This window comes from Quercus suber, unplaced genomic scaffold (assembly GCF_002906115.3).
Source record: "Quercus suber isolate HL8 unplaced genomic scaffold, Cork oak 2.0 scaffold_1029, whole genome shotgun sequence".
In the NCBI taxonomy this organism is placed as follows: Eukaryota; Viridiplantae; Streptophyta; class Magnoliopsida; order Fagales; family Fagaceae; genus Quercus; species Quercus suber.
Window position 1 is genome coordinate 95,029 of NW_027070440.1, and position 21,383 is coordinate 116,411.

General features: G+C 33.8%; 1 protein-coding gene and 1 pseudogene across 1 annotated transcript; one reads left to right on the forward strand and one right to left on the reverse strand.

Moving 5' to 3' along the window:
• Positions 1–1,702: 1,702 nt before the first annotated feature.
• Positions 1,703–14,348, reverse strand: LOC112010630 (G-type lectin S-receptor-like serine/threonine-protein kinase At4g27290). Its single transcript, XM_065768966.1, is given in 6 exon segments — positions 1,703–2,206; positions 2,317–2,467; positions 2,667–2,901; positions 3,087–3,297; positions 3,394–3,515; positions 13,357–14,348. Coding segments are annotated over 6 exon segments (2,016 nt in total). The 5' UTR covers positions 14,345–14,348; the 3' UTR covers positions 1,703–1,897.
• A 3,933-nt stretch (positions 14,349–18,281) lies between these two features.
• Positions 18,282–21,383, forward strand: part of LOC111991893 (G-type lectin S-receptor-like serine/threonine-protein kinase At4g27290) — an 11,082-nt pseudogene continuing 7,980 nt past the window's right edge.

Sequence of the window (21,383 nt, forward strand, 5' to 3'; positions counted from 1 at the left end):
TTAAGCAGCTATCGAGCATCAGGCTGAAGATCCCTTTTAAACCTCGATAAATGCTATCTGTCGAGCTAACTGTTGAGCTTTAAAATCCAACACTTCTTCACTTATTTCTTAAACATATTTGCATGGCTTTAACATTTGGACTTAGATTCTTGTTCCTTGAAGTATTAAACACATCCTAAATCTACCCAAGTACAAGTAAAGTGCGTTGTGTCAAATGATTAGCCAATTCTAGATGACATATGTTCCTAATATGATTCACATATGTCCTAACAGTGTCGGCCTCTCAGCTCAATTTCTAAGTCATTAACCTACTTCCGTAGATTCTCCAATTCCCACACTCGATCATTGTGATGAGATCACTTAGGGATATAAGACACAATTCATTCCCCTTATGAAGATCTCTTGTCAGAGTCTACCCTTGTCTTGTGCCCATCCTGTATGTGCTACTGCTCCCTTCTACACTCCTTTTCTAGCCTCCTACAACCCCTTGAGTGATTTCCTCTAGCAGAACCTCTCCAACATGTGGGCCCTCCATAATCTGGCAGTATCAAGCTAGTTTAAAGCCTCAAGATGAGTAGGATTCCCACAAACTACGCCAATTATGGCGACCTAAACCTACAAACGTTACTATGTAAGGTAATGGATTTGGGTTCCCAATTTATTTTGTGGTAGGTTTTCTCACAGTCCTACAAATTGTGCTTCAAACATAGCCTTGATAGCCCAACAATCAAGCATCCCTATGGTTTTCAGCCTAATACCCTATTCCCTTAGACCTTGCTTCTTGCTTTCTCTGCTCTCTTTGTTCTCTCCTTCCTTCATGTTTACTCCCTATCCTATTTCTTTTCTCCCTTTCTCTCTAACTTCCCTGAAAAACCAACCCCCAATTTGTCTGCCCTCATTTTCTTATATAACCTCCCCTTAGTGGGGTTCAATTCATTACTTTTCATTGGTCCCCATGCAATCCTACTTTCACCCATAATCCCTAGAAAAATCATGTCTTTTGAAGATTCTCTTAAAACTTATTCTAGACACCGAATTATGTTCGGCAACAGGTTTCCCAAAGGCACTAACTGTGCTCGTTTACCTACTTAAACTTGTCCGCTCCCTTGTCGTAGCCCCTTGGTTTATTAGTCAGTATTGGGCCTAACTGGCCCCAAGCACAATAGGTTTCCCTCGAATGCTAGTTGTTGGTCCTTCACACATTCATCAATGGACTGGTCCTAACCCTACAATGTTGGGCCTTGATCACATGGGCCGTTCTTGCTTACTTGGGCCTAAGCCCCTATTGTAAATGTGAGGGAAATTTTTTAGAGGAAATGTAATTGTAAGGTGAAAAATTAATAAGGAGAAAAATAGATAAAAGGGAGATAAAGTGTCGGAAATAGGTGGATCATGTGGCTACTAATGTGACTTAACAAAAACGTAATAATAATAAATGCTATACTTCAACTTTTACATATATATATATATATATATACACATAGATAGATATATAATTTATCAACTCAGTCTTACCGTATTTATATACCAATAGTGTATAGATCATATGCTCATGTGAATAGAATCATTCTTCTTCACTTAATCCACTCGTCATTTTTATATTTGTTTTTTACTTCTTCTGGTTCTACACCTTCTACTTTTGTGATTTAAACCTCTGTACACTTTCAATAGGATCTGTGGTTTAAAAGCATAGAAGCCCATATTTAGGAGTCTCAATCATTTATATTTTAGATAAGCTCATTAGTTTTACACACCTAAGCAAGTAGCAACTATGAACAATTAATAGAATTTACTTCTAAAAACAAAAAAAAAAAAAGATGCAATCTAATCCCAGACGCACCCCTAAATACTAAAAAACTTTCACATATAACTTCTCAGGTAAGCTACTTATGATTTCCTATCTAGCTTCTGGCATAGTTATAGTAACTGCATTCTCTATGTTAGATTCTTCATTTCTAAATATTGTACCTGAATTGCTGGGACTTCTTTCTATGAAGAAACCAGGCTGTTTAGGCTGGGGCAGAATTGCTTCCTCATTCATTAGCATAGAATACACACAAGACATTATTGGCCTGTCTTCAGGAAACATTTGAACACATAGCAAACCAACTTGAATACATCTCAAGATTTGAGATCTTGAATGTGAATCCTCCAAACATGTATATGATAGTTCCAAGGCCCTGCCCTCCTTCCACAGCAACCATGCCTAGCGCAATTACAATACTAATACTCACATAATCCACCAAAAAAGGAGAGAGAGAGAGAGAGAGAGAGAGAGAGAGAGAGAGAGAGAGAGAGAGAGAGTTTTCCACTTACATGTCCCAAAAGGTTATGATGGTGATTTGGGTGAAAAAATTTTCTGATTTTCATGGCACTCACTATCTCTAACATAAGCACACCCATGCTGAACACATCAGATTTCACTGAAAATCTTCCATCAACTGCATACTCAGGAGACATGTAGCCGCTGTGTGAAACCATCAAATAAGCTTTATTATCATTATTGTTGTTACTGATAACTTAAATTTCAATACGTCTTTAACATATCACCTCACCCTTACACCATGTTATAAGGGAATGAGGGGTACTTTGAGTCAAAGCACATTGATTAAATATTTGCTACAATTTGAAAAAAAAAAATCTAGTACCAATTTTATATTACTTACTATGTTCCAACAACTCTATCTGTCTTCACTTCACTTTCATCCCCTACAAAAGTTCTTGCTAAGCCAAAATCTGATATTTTTGGGTTTAAGTTGATATCTAATAAAATATTGCTTGCTTTCAGATCCCTGTGGATGACTTGAAGTCTAGAGTCCTAGTGAAGATAGAGAAGTCCTCGCACAATCCCGATAATAATGTCAAAACGCTTTGGCCATGCTAGCAAAGTATCATTTTGTTCTGCATACAATTTTTGCCCTTGTTACCATGACTGCATCTATGTCTATTTTTAGTTCTTTTTGTGAACTTCTTTTGAAAATCAATTGGAGGATTCTATTCAAATACATAATAGACAAGATACTTAGGCATCAACATTTAAAAGATGGAAAGTAATTATAATACATAAAGGGTCAAGAGAATCATACCAAAAATGAAACAATCCAAGCTTTTGTTGGGCATGTACTCATAGATTAACATCTTTTCATCTCCTTGAACACAGTAGCCTAAAAGCTTGACAAGATTCTTATGTTGAAGTTTGGCAATGAGAGCAACTTCATTCTTGAACTCTTCAAGACCTTGTCTTGAATTCTTTGATAGCCTCTTCACTGCAATATCTTGTCCGCCACATAGATGTCCCTGCAAATCATCATTTAAAGAAGAATCTTTCCATCTAAATTTGTATTGTATCACCATAAATTTTTTTACCTGTAATTAAATTAGAATCCTTTTTACCTTATAAACAGGACCAAATCCACCTGCCCCGATCACATTTGCAGGAGAGAATTTGTTTGTTGCTGTAGCAACCGTTGTGAAATTAAATAATGGTACGTCTACATCTTCTTTCTTTCTTTCACCTATTGAACCCATATATAACCTTTTTAGGAACTGCTTTTAATTTTAGTCTTTGTACAGTTTATCACGCTCATTTAAAATCTAGCTTTAATATGAGCAAGGATGGATGAGTGTGTGTATATATATATTGGAAAAATGGATGGGTATACTTACGTCTTCTATTTGTTGTCTTCCAAGTTAAACGCCAAAGCAACCCCAAAGTAAGCAATCCAGAAATGATTGATGCTGTTATGATGACCACCTCCCTTTTCTTCTTGTTTAATTTGAGGATTGATCCTAGATCAGACAGCAATTAAGTAATTGTTTCATTTTTTTTTTTTAAAGTTTTATGTTTCTTTCTGGTAGAAGTATTAGATCATTGATTATAGTCCCTGGATGTACTATAAGTCAGTTGAGCATGTGGGAGCTAATTCCTTGACAAATTTACTTGTAATTTTTAAGTTTTGTACTTGTAATGTGATTGTGGTAATGAGGGCTAAAGGTTGATGGATCTTCTCATTGTGCAAGACTAACGAACTTGGTCGAGCGAGATTCGAGGCTTGGTTGTGTGAGATGCTTGATTTAGACAGAAACTCTCCATAGACACTCAGTTGACTGAGACCTCATTATGGAAATTCTGTTATTTTCTTTCAAGGCTTCTTTGGTAGCCACATTAAGCCTAAACCCGACTTGTGTAAAAACCTTTTTCAACCCTAATCCTTTGAGAAGGAAGACAACCACAGTAAAACAGAGAAAAACCTAGAGATGGCAAATATTTGTCTTGCAATCCTCCCCCAGTGAACATCCTTTAGAGTTTGACTCTTTTAGACACAAAGATCACCTTAACTGTGTTGGAGTTGCTACTAAAACCATAGAGACTACATCAAATCTTCAAGAAGCTTTGGAGTGAATAAGAGATCGGTTTTACAGTAGATGGATTGACTTGTGGTACCAAGTGACTGTGAAGGACAAGGCATGAGTCTGAAGTTGATAGCAGGAGTGAGGAGATTGGATGCACTTCATGTGCTGGTACATATAAAGCCTAGTAAGTATAGTACATACCGCAACAACCTTCATATTTGATTTGATTAGTTGGGCTCGGCCACAAAGTACGTTTACCTATTGGTTTTTCACTCTGTGAACAGATGCTCTTTCCTATGTATGTGCAAGGGTATATTTAGGAATTTCAACTTGAGGGGACCAAATTGCAATATTGATAAAATAATCATAATTCATAAATCTATAAATAAAAAATTATCAACTTAATAAATTGTCATATACTTAAACATTAATGAAAATACAAAAAAGGGTCTAGTTCATTATATACATATACAGAATTTTGCAAACTATTATTTTAAGCACCACCAACCCAACGCGCGCGCGCACACACACACATATATATAACTGAAATTTTTGACTTTTTGTTGACTTCTTCAGAGCTTGCCACATTATCTTTATTTTTTAAAAACAAAATTATTTATTGAGTATTATTATTATATCTATTTACTTAGATAACTTGCACATAACTTTTATATTCAGGAATTTCAACTTGAGGGGACCAAATTGCAATATTGATAAAATAATCATAATTCATAAATCTATAAATAAAAAATTATCAACTTAATAAATTGTCATATACTTAAACATTAATGAAAATACAAAAAAGGGTCTAGTTCACTATATACATATACAGAATTTTGCAAACTATTATTTTAAGCACCACCAACCCAACGCGCGCGCGCGCACACACACATATATATAATTGAAATTTTTGACTTTTTGTTGACTTCTTCAGAGCTTGCCACATTATCTTTATTTTTTAAAAACAAAATTATTTATTGAGTATTATTATTATATCTATTTACTTAGATAACTTGCACATAACTTTTTTTTGAGAAAAATTGCACAGAACTTTAAACATGTGTTTGGTTAGCAATATATATTTTATGAGCAAGACTTAGGTGTAGTATTTAGGTGCTATTTCTTAGGTTCCCATTTTAAGATTTTGTCATGTGAATTTTTTTCATAAGAATGAAGTGTATTTTTTAGTTAAGTAACCACATGGCTGAATCTTAAGAGGGAAACCTAAGGAACAATACCTAAGGTACTGTACTTAAGTTTATATATATAAAATCGAAACTTTTGATTTTTTGATGATCTCTCCAGAGCTTGCCACATCATTATTATTATTTTTAAACAAAATTATTTATTGAGTATTATTATTATATATAATTACTTAGATGACTTGCACAAAACTTTCTTTTGAGAAAAATTGCACGGAACTTTAAACATGTGTCTGATTGGCAATATATATTTTATGAGCAAGACTTAGGTACAATACTTAGATGTTGTTTCTTAAGTTCTCCTTTTAACATTCTACCATGTAGATTTTTTCTCATGTGAAGGAAGTGTATTTTTTAAGAGAGGAACCTAAGGAATGGCACCTAAGGTACTATACTTAAGTTTTGTCCATATTTTATTATATCTACATTATCCATCTAAAAGTTGAAAGAGATTTTGTGTTGATAAAGTAACTGTGGGGTTGGGTTTATCGGATTAGATCAAGCTCACAAAACATCAATAATTCATTTAACAATGAATTGTATGAATTTTTATTTTTATTTTTTTTTATGTCCTTATTAATCTATATATTATCTATCTATTATTATTATAATATAAAACCAAAGTTTTTTACTTTTTAGTGACCTTTTAAAATTTTGACACATTAGCTTTGCAAGCCTCACAAATTTACACGTCATTATAATTATTTTTACTTATTAATTTTATTAATTAGACTTATGTTAGGACTTCTCTCTTCCCACCTCAAAACCCTAAATATAACTTGGTAAGGAAGTTGATTCTTCAACAAGAACAAATCCAGTTGTATAAAGGCCACCTAATTGCTTTTAATTTTGAACTCGATTGTCTTATTAACAATAGAGTCTATGAATTGCAGTGCTGCACATTCATCCACAAATAACATCCATGCAAGGGCTTGATATTCTTCGGCATAACCCTAAATCAATGTTGAAAGGTTGTGTTTTACAACCATCTAATCTTGGTAACTAAATCCTGCACCTATGATTGTTTATGATTTTTTTTTTTCATGGTATATAGTTTAAACCCATTAAAACTAATTACTTGATGGTATTTCAAGTTTTTTTTTTTTTTTCTCTTTACTTTTTCTTTCAGGGTTGCTAGGAACACAACCTCACATATGATTTTTTTTCATTGTTTAGAGTTTAGACTCATCGTAATTTAAAACTTATTACTTTATGGGTCTGTGTACTTTTTCCTTTTTCTTATTTTTCTCTTTTGAATAGTCATATATTTTTGGCTTTTGGAAGTTTTAACATCTGGATTTTTGTATTAGTTTTCGCAGTATTTGAACATGTTTAGCAAATTTCAACAACTATACCATGTATTATTCTTTTGAAGGTAATAAATTTTTCTCTTATATTTCTCTATTGTATAATCATATATATATATATATATATATTGTTTTGTTTCAATAATTTATTGGAATTAAATCTTATGATTCTTTAATATTTTTGGCCTTTTGAATTTTTTATCATCTGGATTTTTGAGTTATATTTTTACAATATCTAAAACTATTTGTCAAATTTCAATGACTATAGCCATGAATTATTATTTTGAGTATAACATATCCTTATCTTATATTCCTCTACTGTGTAGTCACACACACACATATTTTCTATAATTTTTAGGCTCTTAATCTTTTGATTCTTCTCAATAGTTGTAGGCTTATAGTCATGAATTATTCTTTTGAATGTAAACCATCTTTCTCTTATATTTCTCTATTGTGTAGTCATATATATTTTGTTTTGTTTCAATAATTTCTAAGCAATGAATCTTCTAATTCTTTAATATTTTTTGAAAGCCATTGCATGTTCACGCAATGACTTCTTCATCAAATTGTAACACAAATTGAAGTTGTACAAGAGCAATTCATGCAATGGTGTAGTTTCTTACTCAATTTAAGATTTTATAAAAACATTTTAGTCTACCACACAAACAAGTAGGTTCCCATGTATAGCATGGGTTAGCGACTAGTTATCCATAGTATTGAAATTTCATTATTTTTTTAATGAATTATTCAGCACCATATTTCAAATTAAAAAAAAAAAATGATGATATGGAGAGAGATATAATATATTATCATATAGCAATACAAAAAATTGAACAACATATTCTTAATAAACAAAGCATATTCATAAACTATATATATATATATATATATATTTATAGCAAAGCATAAATCTAAATGCCCATGTGGTGTTAAAGAAACAAACAAACTTGAAATGTTGAGGTTCAATTACTTTCTTGAAGGCTAAAACAACAAAAATAAAAAATAAAAAATAAAGCAAGGAGAAGCTAAAACTTGAAGCAAATATGGTCATATTTTTTTTCTAGATGAAACGAGTTTATTTGTTTCCGAGTTAGAGTGTTAGAGCAATAAACAATGAGAGGAAAGAAACATGGGGCTGGTATCTATTGAGAATCCCATAGGTGGCTTCTTGAGGTTGAGAAGGATGGGAAAAAAGTAACTTTTTTTTTTTTTAAATGGGTGGTCAAAGATGCTATTTTGAGAGTGTAGGTTATTCTCTATTGAATTGACATTACAACTAATTATTTGAAAAATTGGTAGAGTTAGGTAGTATTTCACTTCAAGGACTTTGGGTTGTTATCTATTGGACTAAGTAGTAAGTAGAGTTCCTAGAAAGAAGTGGGGGTCATATTTTTCTTGGGGGCCCATAACCTTTTATATTTTCTGTTGCTATTGGACTCAAGCTGCATTTGTTTCAGGTGTAAAAAGAACTCGGAAAATATTTTCCACCACCAAGGGTGTTTAGTTTGGCCGGAAAACTAAGTCAAATGGAAAATTATTTCCGATAATTGTAAAATATGAAGGCCTAAAGTGTAAAATAGATTATACATCTATTTTACCTTCAAACCATTTCCCAAAAAAAAAAAAAATTGAACCGAGAGAGAGAGAGAGACACCCACTGTCAGAGAGAGAGAGGCCGGTCACTTGAACTTAAGATCGACTCCACCACCGTTTGGGCCATGCCTCTCACTGCTGATCAAGCAAAGCTCAACTCTACCATCGATCTACCCTGTTTCTCTCTTCCTCCCTCTACCACCCATGTCACCAATCTACCCTTTTTCTCTCTACCCATGTCGAGCAAACCATCGCAAGACGAGTGACCCATCGTGATCCAGTCGCCTCCGCCATGCAATCTTGCCTCCGCCGCCTCTAGATCGAACCTAGTCGCCTCTCTTTCTCTTCCTTCTTCTCTCAATTTGATCGGATTTGATGAATTTTTTTTTTTTTTGTTTGGTTTTGTTTCTTTTGTGTTTATCTATTGAGAAATGATATTATATAATTGTTTGGAAGTTGAGAAAATGTGAGTATCAAGTAGAAAATGTGTTTTCTATTTTCAAGAACACAACCAAACACTAAAAAATATTTTTCAAAGTATTTTTTAAAATGTCACCAAACACCTGAAAATATTTTACACTGGAAAAACATTTTACATAGAACCAAACATAGCCTCATAGCCTAACCGTGGAAGAAAATTAAAATTCTAGGAGGCCATGGACAACGTAGCTCCGCAACTGTTAATGCGTGTTTGTGGTTCATATGCTTTAATGTATATCTATGCTTATTTTCATGCTTGAATATTGATGAATCAAGTACTTCACTTAATACAGAATCATTGGTTAAAATTGGTAGTTAAGTTGTACTAGTCGCTAACCCGTGCTACGCACGGGAAAGTTTGGCAATTTTATTTTAATATATCATACGTATTTGTTCTCTTTATTAAGTACTAATAAATCAAAAATGCCAATTAATTTTATATTAACATGATATAATATTATATATGTTATCTCTATAGTATATATGAAGAAATAAATCAAGGTTAATAGTAACTTGAGAGTTATTTCATAGGTTCATACAACAATTTCCACATTAAAATTGCAACAATATAACAACAAAAACTCGCATACAAATAAATACAAAAATAATTTGTTTGTGCTTGTATGCTTTCACTTCTCATGGATGGAAATCTTCATTATTGTATACGGTCGTATTTCTATATTGCTGTACATTCTACAAAGGGATTGTATTTTTTTATGACGTAGTCTCATTCTTAACCTCAAGGCAAAGTTAAACATGGCCCCAAAGAACAACAAAAAGTTGTTTTCAGGCCCTTAGCAGTGTTCTTTCTTTTCCATGGTACCCTAGATACTCCCAAAAGTGAAGCTTATATGCCTTGAAAAAGGAAATAACTTATTAAATTCCTTGACAATAACAAACAATAACAAAGACCTCCCTATGAAAATGTCCACTTAACAAAATAATATTATAATAATCATATTCTTTAGTTTCACTAATCCGTAGTTGAAGAAAAGTAAGGTTTTAATATTAGAGAAAATGCCTTTTCCACCAGTTTCTTCCTTCACCCTTTTAACAAAATCCTCCTTCTTTGTAATTGATGCAAACATTAGTTCCACAATCCTTGCAAACAGCTAATTTTTCATCATTCCCTGCCAAACACAATCTAAAATATATTATATATGGAAACTAAACTTATGCATGCATTAGAAGAAAAGTGATATTGGACTATCAGCAACAATACTGAATTGCAAATGTACCAATACTCCCATGAAAATGAAGTTTTAATATTCATCCGTTATGCATTAGAGGTACCATATATCATACATAGTTATTAATACTATCATCAATCACATATATTGTCTAACTTCTCTTATCACAGATATTTCAAATTTTGTTGGGGGTGGGGGGGGGGGGGGGGGGAAGGGGGGTGTTGTTGGTTGTTATGGATGTGAACCTGTGTATCTAGGTAATTTCAACACGATCGCAATAATGGTGCAAACCTGATTGATTCGAACCCAACCCGATCATACTCAATAATGCTGTTCCTACCTATTTGTCAAGCTGTTAGAAATAACTTAACATAAGAAATTCAAAATTCAAGAAGCTACATACATAGTTACTTATAAAAATAAATAAATAAAGTTTTATGTGGACCTTTTCACCATATATCCCTAGTATTGTACTATTTTCTCTATCAATAATTGTCTCCCTCTTGTGCATTGTGTACAAACACAATTTGGAAATGTCCCTCTATATAAAAGGTTTCATTAAATCCCGGACATCTCAAGATGTTACTAACACTGCTTGACGATTAATTCTTGCAGTGCTTTTCAGCGGTGGAGACTTCAAACATAAACAAGTTTTCGGCAGAAGCCACCAATAATTAATTGTCTAATGCATACTTAGATTTTATCTATTTTGAATTTGAGGCTGGCATTGAAAACGAGATGTTCATATCTTCAATGAGAATGGATTGTTTCTATGCACTAGTTGTTTATATGGGAAAAATATATATCATTTCTTTTTGCAATGATGTAGATTATATATTTTCGCGTAATTCAATCATTTTATTTGTATTTCAGTATAACAAATGCCTATAGTTTGGTGAACTGATTGCAATTTATCAATTGTTAATTTATTTTATCTGTATATATATAATATAATTTTGCAACTGCAGACCATGAGCAAAAATTTTGGTCTTTTTAAGTTTTACTTTTGTCATTTTAGTTCTGTAAATTCACATTTGCTGTTATCGTTAATCCTTCCATCCAATTTGCACCATGTGTATGGATCGGAATCATCGGATGCATGGATTTTGACAGCAAGACCAACCTCAACCTTAGCTGCCGCCTAGAATCAGGTTTGGTGTCACTGAGTCATTGGTGACGAGTTGTTGGAGGTTTGGTGGTTGAACTCAGTGATTATGGGTGCTGTTTGGGTGGCTTTATGATTGGTTTATTTGTGGTATTGGGTTGCTGTTTTTTTTTTTTAAATATTTCTTAGTTTGATTTGCTGGGATTTGAAAATCTGAGAAAATTCGAGTGTTTGGCGTGTATGAAAATTTGGGTTCATCGATTTTTTTTTTTAAATAAATTTTTTGAAAGAAAAATTAATAATTTTTTAATATTGTAACGAGTATAAATCTAGGGCCAATACAATAAATCAAAGAGTGTGTGAACATATATATATATAACATGTGAGGCTGGGTTTAAACTTAAGAAACTTGATACATGTTTTTTCCACAACATGGCTCAAAGCAAATTTAGCCTAACAACCTGTAAGTTTCGTCATTCGTACCTCCTTTTGTGAGAGATTGGTATGCCAGTTTCTTTTTGCGAAGACCAAATACGCAGTACTTAATCTTCCTAAAAGGTTGTTTTAGATTCAAAACCAACACAAGCCTAAGAGTATACAAAGCCTCTTAAAAAGAGACGAATGAGTAGCCACCTGATTATAGGTTCAAGACCCAAAACATGGCTTCATGACGGTCTCTCTATCAAAATAGGTCTGAAGTTAGGGTACAGGATGAGAAGAAGTTAGGCACTCTAAGTCTACCCAATCATAGCTGGCCTTCATATCATTGCTCAACTATATGGAAAACAAGCTATCCTAAAGGATCAAAAGGTGTGCACTTGTGTCTAAAGCATAGGTGTGAGTCTACGTGTATGTGAGGCAAGCAAGGGAAAGCAATTGAGTTATGTGACCATGGAAGCAAAGGCATGTAGAGAAACAACCGACTCATGGCATCAAGCTCCAAGTATGTGTATGTGTATACCCAATCATGTAGGTGCACGAGCACATAAATGATGCATCACACTATAAACTTAATTACTGAGATTCACTATTATGTGAAATGAGTGAGATTATTGAATAATTTCTCTTGATTAGGAAGTAGAATTAATTAAGGCAATACAATGTTTGATAAACTTATTACATAACTAAATCAATCCATTTAGATAAAAATTGATTGATTTTCTTTTCCATCGGATCCATCATTGTTTTGGAGCCACGATTCTAATGGAACTTTACATGGAGGCAAGTGAGGAGGAGGTTTGCGGATACTTGTCTCAGCAGTGCCTCCATTCTTTACGATAAATACAGCAGCCATACCCCAGGTCATATGTCTATCTATATGACAATGCCAATACCACACACCTGCCAAATATTATTGATGTTAACATCAACAATTCTTAGACCAGCCAGAACCAGATAATTAGATCAATTTTTAAATGCATGCATTTGCGATTCAATTTCNTGTTTGAAATTGTAACCGTGGAACACAAAGGGTTTCCATCTAAAATTATAACTACGAAAGAGATAGAGTTGGGAATTATTTTCTTTTTATTAGGATTTTTAAATTTAGAAAAACTATTTTTAAATTGTAGGACAAAATAAGGAAAAAAAATGATAATGACTTGGCAGCTGATGTGGCTCAACCTGAGCGTAGCAACATTAAATGCTACGTTTCAGCTTTTAGTAATATATATTTGAGATTGTAACCATGGAACACAAAGGTTTTCTGTTTGAAATTGTAACCGTGGAACACAAAGGGTTTCCATCTAAAATTATAACTACGAAAGAGATAGAGTTGGGAATTATTTTCTTTTTATTAGGATTTTTAAATTTAGAAAAACTATTTTTAAATTGTAGGACAAAATAAGGAAAAAAAATGATAATGACTTGGCAGCTGATGTGGCTCAACCTGAGCGTAGCAACATTAAATGCTACGTTTCAGCTTTTAGTAATATATAGATTAGGGGTCAAAAGTAATTTTTATTTGGTATCAGAGCTTTGGTTCACTTGTGAAGGATTAATTTCCTAATGTGTTCCTTAATCCCGTCTACCATGGATAAATATATTTTAAATTCTAAAAAACAAAAATTTGAAAGACAATTGAAAACAGTAATTGAAGATCATCTTTCACAAAATCAAACTCATACCCAGTTCTGAAGGGTGCATCCGAATGTATAGATCCTGTCCACCAGCCGGAAACAGTTTAATATCTACTAGATCACCAAACCAGATGGCGCAGCCAGCACCTTCTCTGATATCTGAGTTTGTATAAGCCATACAAGAACAGTTATTCAAGCATTCTGCCCGGCATTCCTTGAGATTCATTTTTGTGTTCACCCATGAGTGTGTAGTATCTGGGAGTTTCAATCCAGAAAATTTAAGAAACCCATGTGTACTTTTCTCCTCGCAGCTCAATCGTTTATTGCGTACACATCCTTGGGACCAATCCAGTGAATTCCATCTTTGTTGCGACTTGGGTTTGAATCCCTTTAAACATTGGCAGACTGGAGAGTCGGTAACAAGGCATCTTGCATAGGCTCCACAAAGGGCATAACTATCACAGTAGTCCATAGGCAGGCTTTGATAAAGCTTCCAACTTTGTTCTGTCCATGTGAAGCGTTGAAACATAGAAATAGTTTGGTTGGCAAGTGCTCTTGAATGAAGTGACTGTTTCAGGGTAAACATGAAGTAGGCCTCATCTTGATTGAACACAAATTTGAAGGCAAACACCGGATTTGGCTTTAGTCCAGGTGAACCACTGAAGCCATAGCCATTCCAAGGCCCAGCACGGAAGTATATTGTTGAGCCTTGCCACAGATAAGCTTCTGGGTAGTTATGGCGTGTTATCTCAAAGATAAAGTTCCCAGGAGATGGGTCATCCCAGTTCTTCCATGCAATTAAGCGCCTGTTGAGACCTCTCTTCAAATCCCAACCGTGTTTCATCCCTGGTAACATTGTATCAGATGGATAGTCAAAGCTTTGCCACAAATAGTCTTCTGATTTGCCATCTGTTACCACAAGATTCCCAGTATCCAGGAGTTGTAACAATGGACTCTGAGCTTCTTTCAAAGTGCTTGCTGACCAAACAACCGAATTATTCTGGATGACGTTAAGATTTCCAGAGCTGTTTATCATCAAAATCCCATCATCCAGGCCTAATTATAAATAGGGCAGGCCTGAGGGTAATTGAATTAGTTTTTCTCATATCCAATGAAAAGTACTAGCCGAGAGCTATTGTCCAAGTCCTAGCATAACCATTCACATTACCATTGACCCAAGACACCAAGGGCAAGCTATATGTATAAATTCCGTGAGCAGCAATTGAAATGAATGTTCCAGTGCATCCAAAATTTTTGAACCCAAACCATTTAAAATGAGGGACTATATTCCTTATAAAATATTTCTGCAGTTCAAAAACTGATGTCATTCATTTAATATTTTGCAAACAAATCAAGTAACAAAATACTGAAGGATACAAATCTTACTTACAGCATTAAAAAAAAAAAAAAATCCTTTTCAAAAAATACACAACGTTAGGGACTGATGAATTGGAAATCATAATCATCTCTTACTATTTCCTCAAGATTTGTCAAAAAGCAACAGTTTCAAGCATTTGAAAAGTAAAGGCAGTAGCCTCAAATCTAAGAACATCAGCATTATAAATTAATTAAACCCCCTGACCAATCTAAATGTAATGGGGGGCAGAAAGGAGACGTATGGGGTTGCTTGAAACAAGTAACTTATAAAAAACTAATTAGTAGACAACTGGTGATTGGAACTTGATCTAGAACAAACAAAACAAACAGGCAATCATAGTTGTCAAAACATGACCGTATTGTGAATCGATTTTTAATTTTACTGTATCGTATTGTATCATGTATAGTAAGATATGCAAACACCTAATAAAAAATTTATAGATATGCATATATAAAAGGTATATTCATTATAAATTTAAAATATTTTCTAATATCGACAGAAAAAGTAAAAGGTTATGGGCCCCCAATAGATAACAACCCAAAATCCTCGAAATAAAATACTAGCTAACTCTCCCCATTTTTCAAATAATTTGTTGTAATGTCAATTCAATAGACAATAACCTACACACTCAAAATAGCATCTTTTACCATCCATTTTCAAACAAAATTTACTTTTTTCCCATCCTTCTCAACCTCAAGGAGCCCACCTATGGGATTCTCATGATAAATACCAGCCCCATGTTTCTTTCCTCTCATTGTTTATTGCTCTAACACTTTAACTCGGAAACAAAATAAACTCATTTCATCTAGAACAAAAATATGACCATATTTGCCTTGAGTTCTAGCTTCTCCTTGCTTTTTTTTTTTTTTTTTTTGTTTAGCCTTCAAGAAAGTAATTGAACCTCAACATTTTAAGTTTGTTTGTTTCTTTAACACCACATGGGCATTTAGATTTATGCTTTGCTATATATATATATATATAGTTTATGAATATGTTTTGTTTATTAAGAATATGTTGTTCAATTTTTTGTATTGCTATATGATAATATGTTATCTCTCTCCATATCATCATTTTTTTTTTTTTAATTGAAATTTGGTGCTGAATAATTCATTAAAAAACTTAGGAAATTTCAATACTATGGATAACTAGTCGCTAACCCATGCAATGCATGGGAACCTACTTGTTTGTGTGGTAGAATAATTTTATTTTGTTTGATTGAACTACATGTATCAACATATCAACCTATATTCATCAATGAAAATATCAATCAATAAAATATTAATATAATTAACAATCCTATTTTACATTACTATTTTATGAGTTACTATAGTTTTCTATCACTTCACTAAAACAAAGAGCAACTAAGTCTTAAACTTAAAGTGAACACATTTGAATATACAAATAGAGAGAGGGATTCAAAGAGAGATAAATACAGCAGTGAAGCCATAGAGGGCCTGGAGGCTAGATTGTGCCGATTGTCTCTGGTTGGCTGGTCAGATCTTCAACTTGATGGAGCTCTTTGCAGGAAGCGACGATGGGTGAAGGATGAGATTGTTTGTTTGATTCATATATATATATATATATATAGAAAAGATTTGGGTTTATTTTTTCTATTTATCCTTTTGTGATTGTTTGAATTTATTAAAATTATTTTGTTGCTTATTTTGGAGGAGCTATGGATCAACAACTCAATGAATGGCCAAATTTTATTTTTGATTCCGGAATAACAACCCAAAATCCTCGAAATAAAATACTAGCTAACTCTCCCCATTTTTCAAATAATTTGTTGTAATGTCAATTCAATAGACAATAACCTACGCACTCAAAATAGCATCTTTTACCATCCATTTTCAAACAAAATTTACTTTTTTCCATCCTTCTCAACCTCAAGGAGCCCACCTATGGGATTCTCATGATAAATACCAGCCCCATGTTTCTTTCCTCTCATTGTTTATTGCTCTAACACTTTAACTCGGAAACAAATAAACTCATTTCATCTAGAAAAAAAATATAACCATATTTGCCTTGAGTTCTAGCTTCTCCTTGCTTCTTCTTTTTTTTTTTTTTTTTTTTTTTTTTTGTTTTGAGCCTTCAAGAAAGTAATTGAACCTCAACATTTTAAGTTTGTTTGTTTCTTTAACACCACATGGGCATTTAGATTTATGCTTTGCTATATATATATATATATATATAGTTTATGAATATGCTTTGTTTATTAAGAATATGTTGTTCAATTTTTTGTATTGCTATATGATAATATATTATCTCTCTCCATATCATCATTTTTTTTTTTAATTTGAAATTTGGTGCTGAATAATTCATTAAAAAAATTAGGAAATTTCAATACTATGGATAACTAGTCACTAACCCATGCAATGCATGGGAACCTACTTGTTTGTGTGGTAGAATAATCTTATTTTGTTTGATTGAACTACATGTATCAACATATCAACCTATATTCATCAATGAAAATATCAATCAATAAAATATTAATATAATTAACAATCCTATTTTTCATTACTATTTTATGAGTTACTATAGTTTTCTATCACTTCACTAAAACAAAGAGCAGCTGATTCCAGGTTCTATATATCAAAATTTTCTCTTTCGGTTGAAAGTAAACTAATTCAAGGTTTGACTCTGAAGTCATTTCTTTCCAAAATTCTAAAAGGGGGCCGGTAAATCCCTCTTAAATTTTAAGATAATTTTTGGGCTTATACCTTAATTTTATTTTTTCACTTAAGGACACGGGGGCCCAGGCTCCCTTGACCACCCTACTAGGTTCGTCCCTGTCCGGAAGGCATGCGTCCAAGCAGGGGCAGAGCTAGAAATTTTCCTCTGGGGGGCCAGCCAAGACTAAATGATCATATTGATTAACAAGATATATAATATATATATATATGTGATGTGTGTGTGTGTGTGTGTGACCCACTCATTACTGGACAAATTTGTCAACAAATTTGTCAAACATAGACAAATTTGTTAGTTTTGGAATGTGTATGAGCTTTTCAAATAAAATTAAGATTTATGTATCTAATCTAGTATTAGATGTGTTTGTCATACCAAAGCTTACTTAAATATGGTTGTCTTAGTTTGTTAGCATGAAATACTAAATATAAATAATGAATTAGACTATCAATTGGATTAATAAATAAGAGGAAGAAAAAAAAATGATCAACCATAATATAAATAAATAGAAATTGAAATTGAACTTCGATAAAATGAATAGAATTTGATGTAAAATAGAAATGAAAAAGGAGAAGAAATGGAGGAGTAGAGAGATTAAGGAACACTTTCACCGTGAGTGATGAGGTAGAAGGAAAATACAAATTGAAAATGTGAAGTAATAACCTTCTATAAAGGGAAGCTACAGCCCAATAGTAAAATTATACAAGTTGGGCTTGTGTGATGACATGTTGGGAGAGGAGAGATGAAGAAAGACTAACAAAAGGTTAACATAATTGAATAAATTTGATGAATCAAGGAGACTTGAGGGGGCCAATCAGTTTCATTTGAAGGGGCCAAATCTAACAAAAAATTCTTTAGGGCCTATTTTTACCTGACTATAAAAAAAATTTGAACATTATGGCCCCCCACAGTATAAGGCGGCTCCGCCCCTGCGTCCAAGTCAACTGCCGAGTCGTTCAGGGTTTATGCCTTTCTAATGGCCCTTAACGATAGATGGCCTATCTTGAACTTGTATATAGGAACGAAAGAGGTCAAGAGCTGGGAATCAAATTGATTCAATCAATGGACCTTCTTTCTTCTATTCTTGTCGTTACAAATTTACTCTTTTTCTTGTTTAAAATCTCCTATGGAGTACTAGACAGCATAACTCCATCCCAAATTTTAAGTGATGGTGACACCATAGTGTCCAGAGAAGGAAACTTTGTACTGGGTTTCTTCAGTCCTGGAAGTTCCAAGAATCGTACTTGGGAATTTGGTACAAGAGCATCCCAGTTCAAACTGTTGTTTGGGTTGCAAACAGAGTTCGCCCAATCAACGATACTTCTGGGATTTTGATGATAAACAGCACTGGAAATCTTAACGTCATCCAGCATAATTCGGTTGTTTGGTCAGCAAGCACTTTGAAAGAAGCTCAGAGTCCATTGTTACAACTCCTGGATACTGGGAATCTTGTGGTAACAGATGGCAATTCAGAAGATTATTTGTGGCAAAGCTTTGACTGTCCATCTGATACAATTTTACCAGGGATGAAATTCGGTTGGGATTTGAAGAGAGGTCTCAACAGGCGCTTTATTGCATGGAAGAACTGGGATGACCCATCTCCTGGGAACTTTATCTATGAGATGACACTTCATAACTACCCAGAATTTTATTTGTGGCAAGGCTCAACAATATACTTCCGTACTGGGCCTTGGAATGGCTATAGCTTCAGTGGTGGACCTGCACTAAAGCCAAATCCGTTGTTTGCCTTCGAATTTGTGTTCAATCAAGATGAGGCCTACTTCATGTTTACCCTGAAACAGTCACTCTACTCAAGAGCAGTTCTCAACCAAACTAACTCCATGTTTCAACGCTTCACATGGACAGAACGTAGTTGGCAGCTTTATGTATCTCTGCCTATAGACTACTGTGATACTTATGCCCTTTGTGGAGCCTATGCAAGATGTCTTATTACCGATTCTCCAGTCTGCCAATGTTTAAAGGGATTCAAACCCAAGTCACAACAAAGATGGGATTCACTGGATTGGTCCCAAGGATGTGTACGCAATAAACGATTGAGCTGCGAGGAGAAAAGTACACATGGGTTTCTTAAATTTTCTGGATTGAAACTCCCAGATACTACACACTCATGGGTGAACACAAAAATGAATCTCAAGGAATGCAGGGCAGAATGCTTGAATAACTGTTCTTGTACGGCTTATACAAACTCAGATATCAGAGAAGGTGCTGGCTGCGCCATCTGGTTTGGTGATCTAGTAGATATTAAACAGTTTCCGGCTGGTGGACAGGATCTATACATTCGGATGCACCCTTCAGAACTGGGTATGAGTTTGATTTTGTGAAAGATGATCTTCAATTACTGTTTTCAATTGTCTTTCAATTTTTTTGTTTTTTAGAATTTAAAATATATTTATCCATGGTAGACGGGATTAAGGAACACATTAGGAAATTAATCCTTCACAAGTGAACCAAAGCTCTAATCTAGGTTGCACGGACACGCCATTTTTGGCGTCGTGTCGGTGTCGGACACGTGTCGGACACCGGAACGGGTACGACTCGCCGGATTCCCGTGTCCGGCGAGTGTCCTCTTTTTTTTTCCGTTTCTCCGACACGCGCCGACGCGGCTCCGACGCGTCCGACACGCCAGCAGTGAAGAAAAAGAAAAAAAATAAAAAAGAAAATCACAGACTTTGAGTCTGAGAAGCAGGGAAGACAATTCCGTACGCCGAAACTTACCGTTTTTTTTTTTCCTGAGTATTTTTGGTACTTACATATCTTTATCTTTGGATTGTTGGATGACCATGATAGTCCAGATTTCAGCTTGCAGGATCATCCCTCACTTCTTGTTTTCATTTCAGTGAGCGACTCCCTGTTTTCTCTACATCCTTGAAAGACAGAGTCCCATTTTATTTTAAAATGAGACAAGTTTTTATTTTTCGGTCAAAAGGGTGAACGTATTCGGACATGCACCTCAACAGAGCTTACTTTTTTGTTTTTCTTCAAGGCATCTGATGGATCATGTGCATTTACTGTGCACCAGCAAGTTTTGACACTTGATGTGGTACAGAGCTTACTTTGGCGTTATATATATATATATATATATATCTATATTTTTTTTTTTTTTCATTAAGTTATAAGTTATAACGCGAGTTTTTTTTTTTTTTTTTTAATCCCACGTTAATGTATTCTTTTACTTAGTTTTTTGTTTTGTCTTATAAATTATAATATTTATTATGAATTTAGTGCTTTTATTTTTGTGTGTCCTGCTATAATTTTATTTATTTATTAAAGTTAAATATTATGTATTATTGTACTACTTTGAGTGTTAGTTTACTTATTTGTAATTCTTACATAATTTAAATTCTAGACATAAGTGTATTTTATGTCTAAAAATATTTAAAAAATATGTCTAAATATAAAATATAATTAATTATTTAACCGCTGTGTCCCCGCCGTGTCGTGTCCTTATTTTTCAAAAATTGCCGTATCCCCGTATCCGTGTCCGTGTCGTGTCTGTGTCCGTGTCCGTGTCCGTGCAACATAGGCTCTAATACCAAATAAAAATTACTTGTGACCCCTAATACAACTTAACTACCAATTTTAACCAATTATTCTGTATTAAGTGAAGTACTTGATTCATCAAATATTCAAGCATGAAAATAAGCATAGATATACATTAGAGCATATGAACCACAAACACACATTAACAGTTGCGGAGCTACGTTGTCCATGGCCCCCTAGAATTTTAATTTTCTTCTACTGTTAGGCTATGAGTCTTTTTTCTTTTTCTTTTTCTTTTTTCTTTTGATACCAAAACAAGAAAAGGATTACATTCAGATAAAATAGAGTCCGGAGCTCTCAAAAGGACAACAAGCATAGAGTATTGCTTAACAATATTATGAATATCATCTATTAAACTATCAATCCACCAAGGCCAGTAGCTCTTAGATCTCCAGAAGAGTTGAATTTCCTTCTTAGGATCTTGAAAAGCCGTGAGAAATGCATTTTT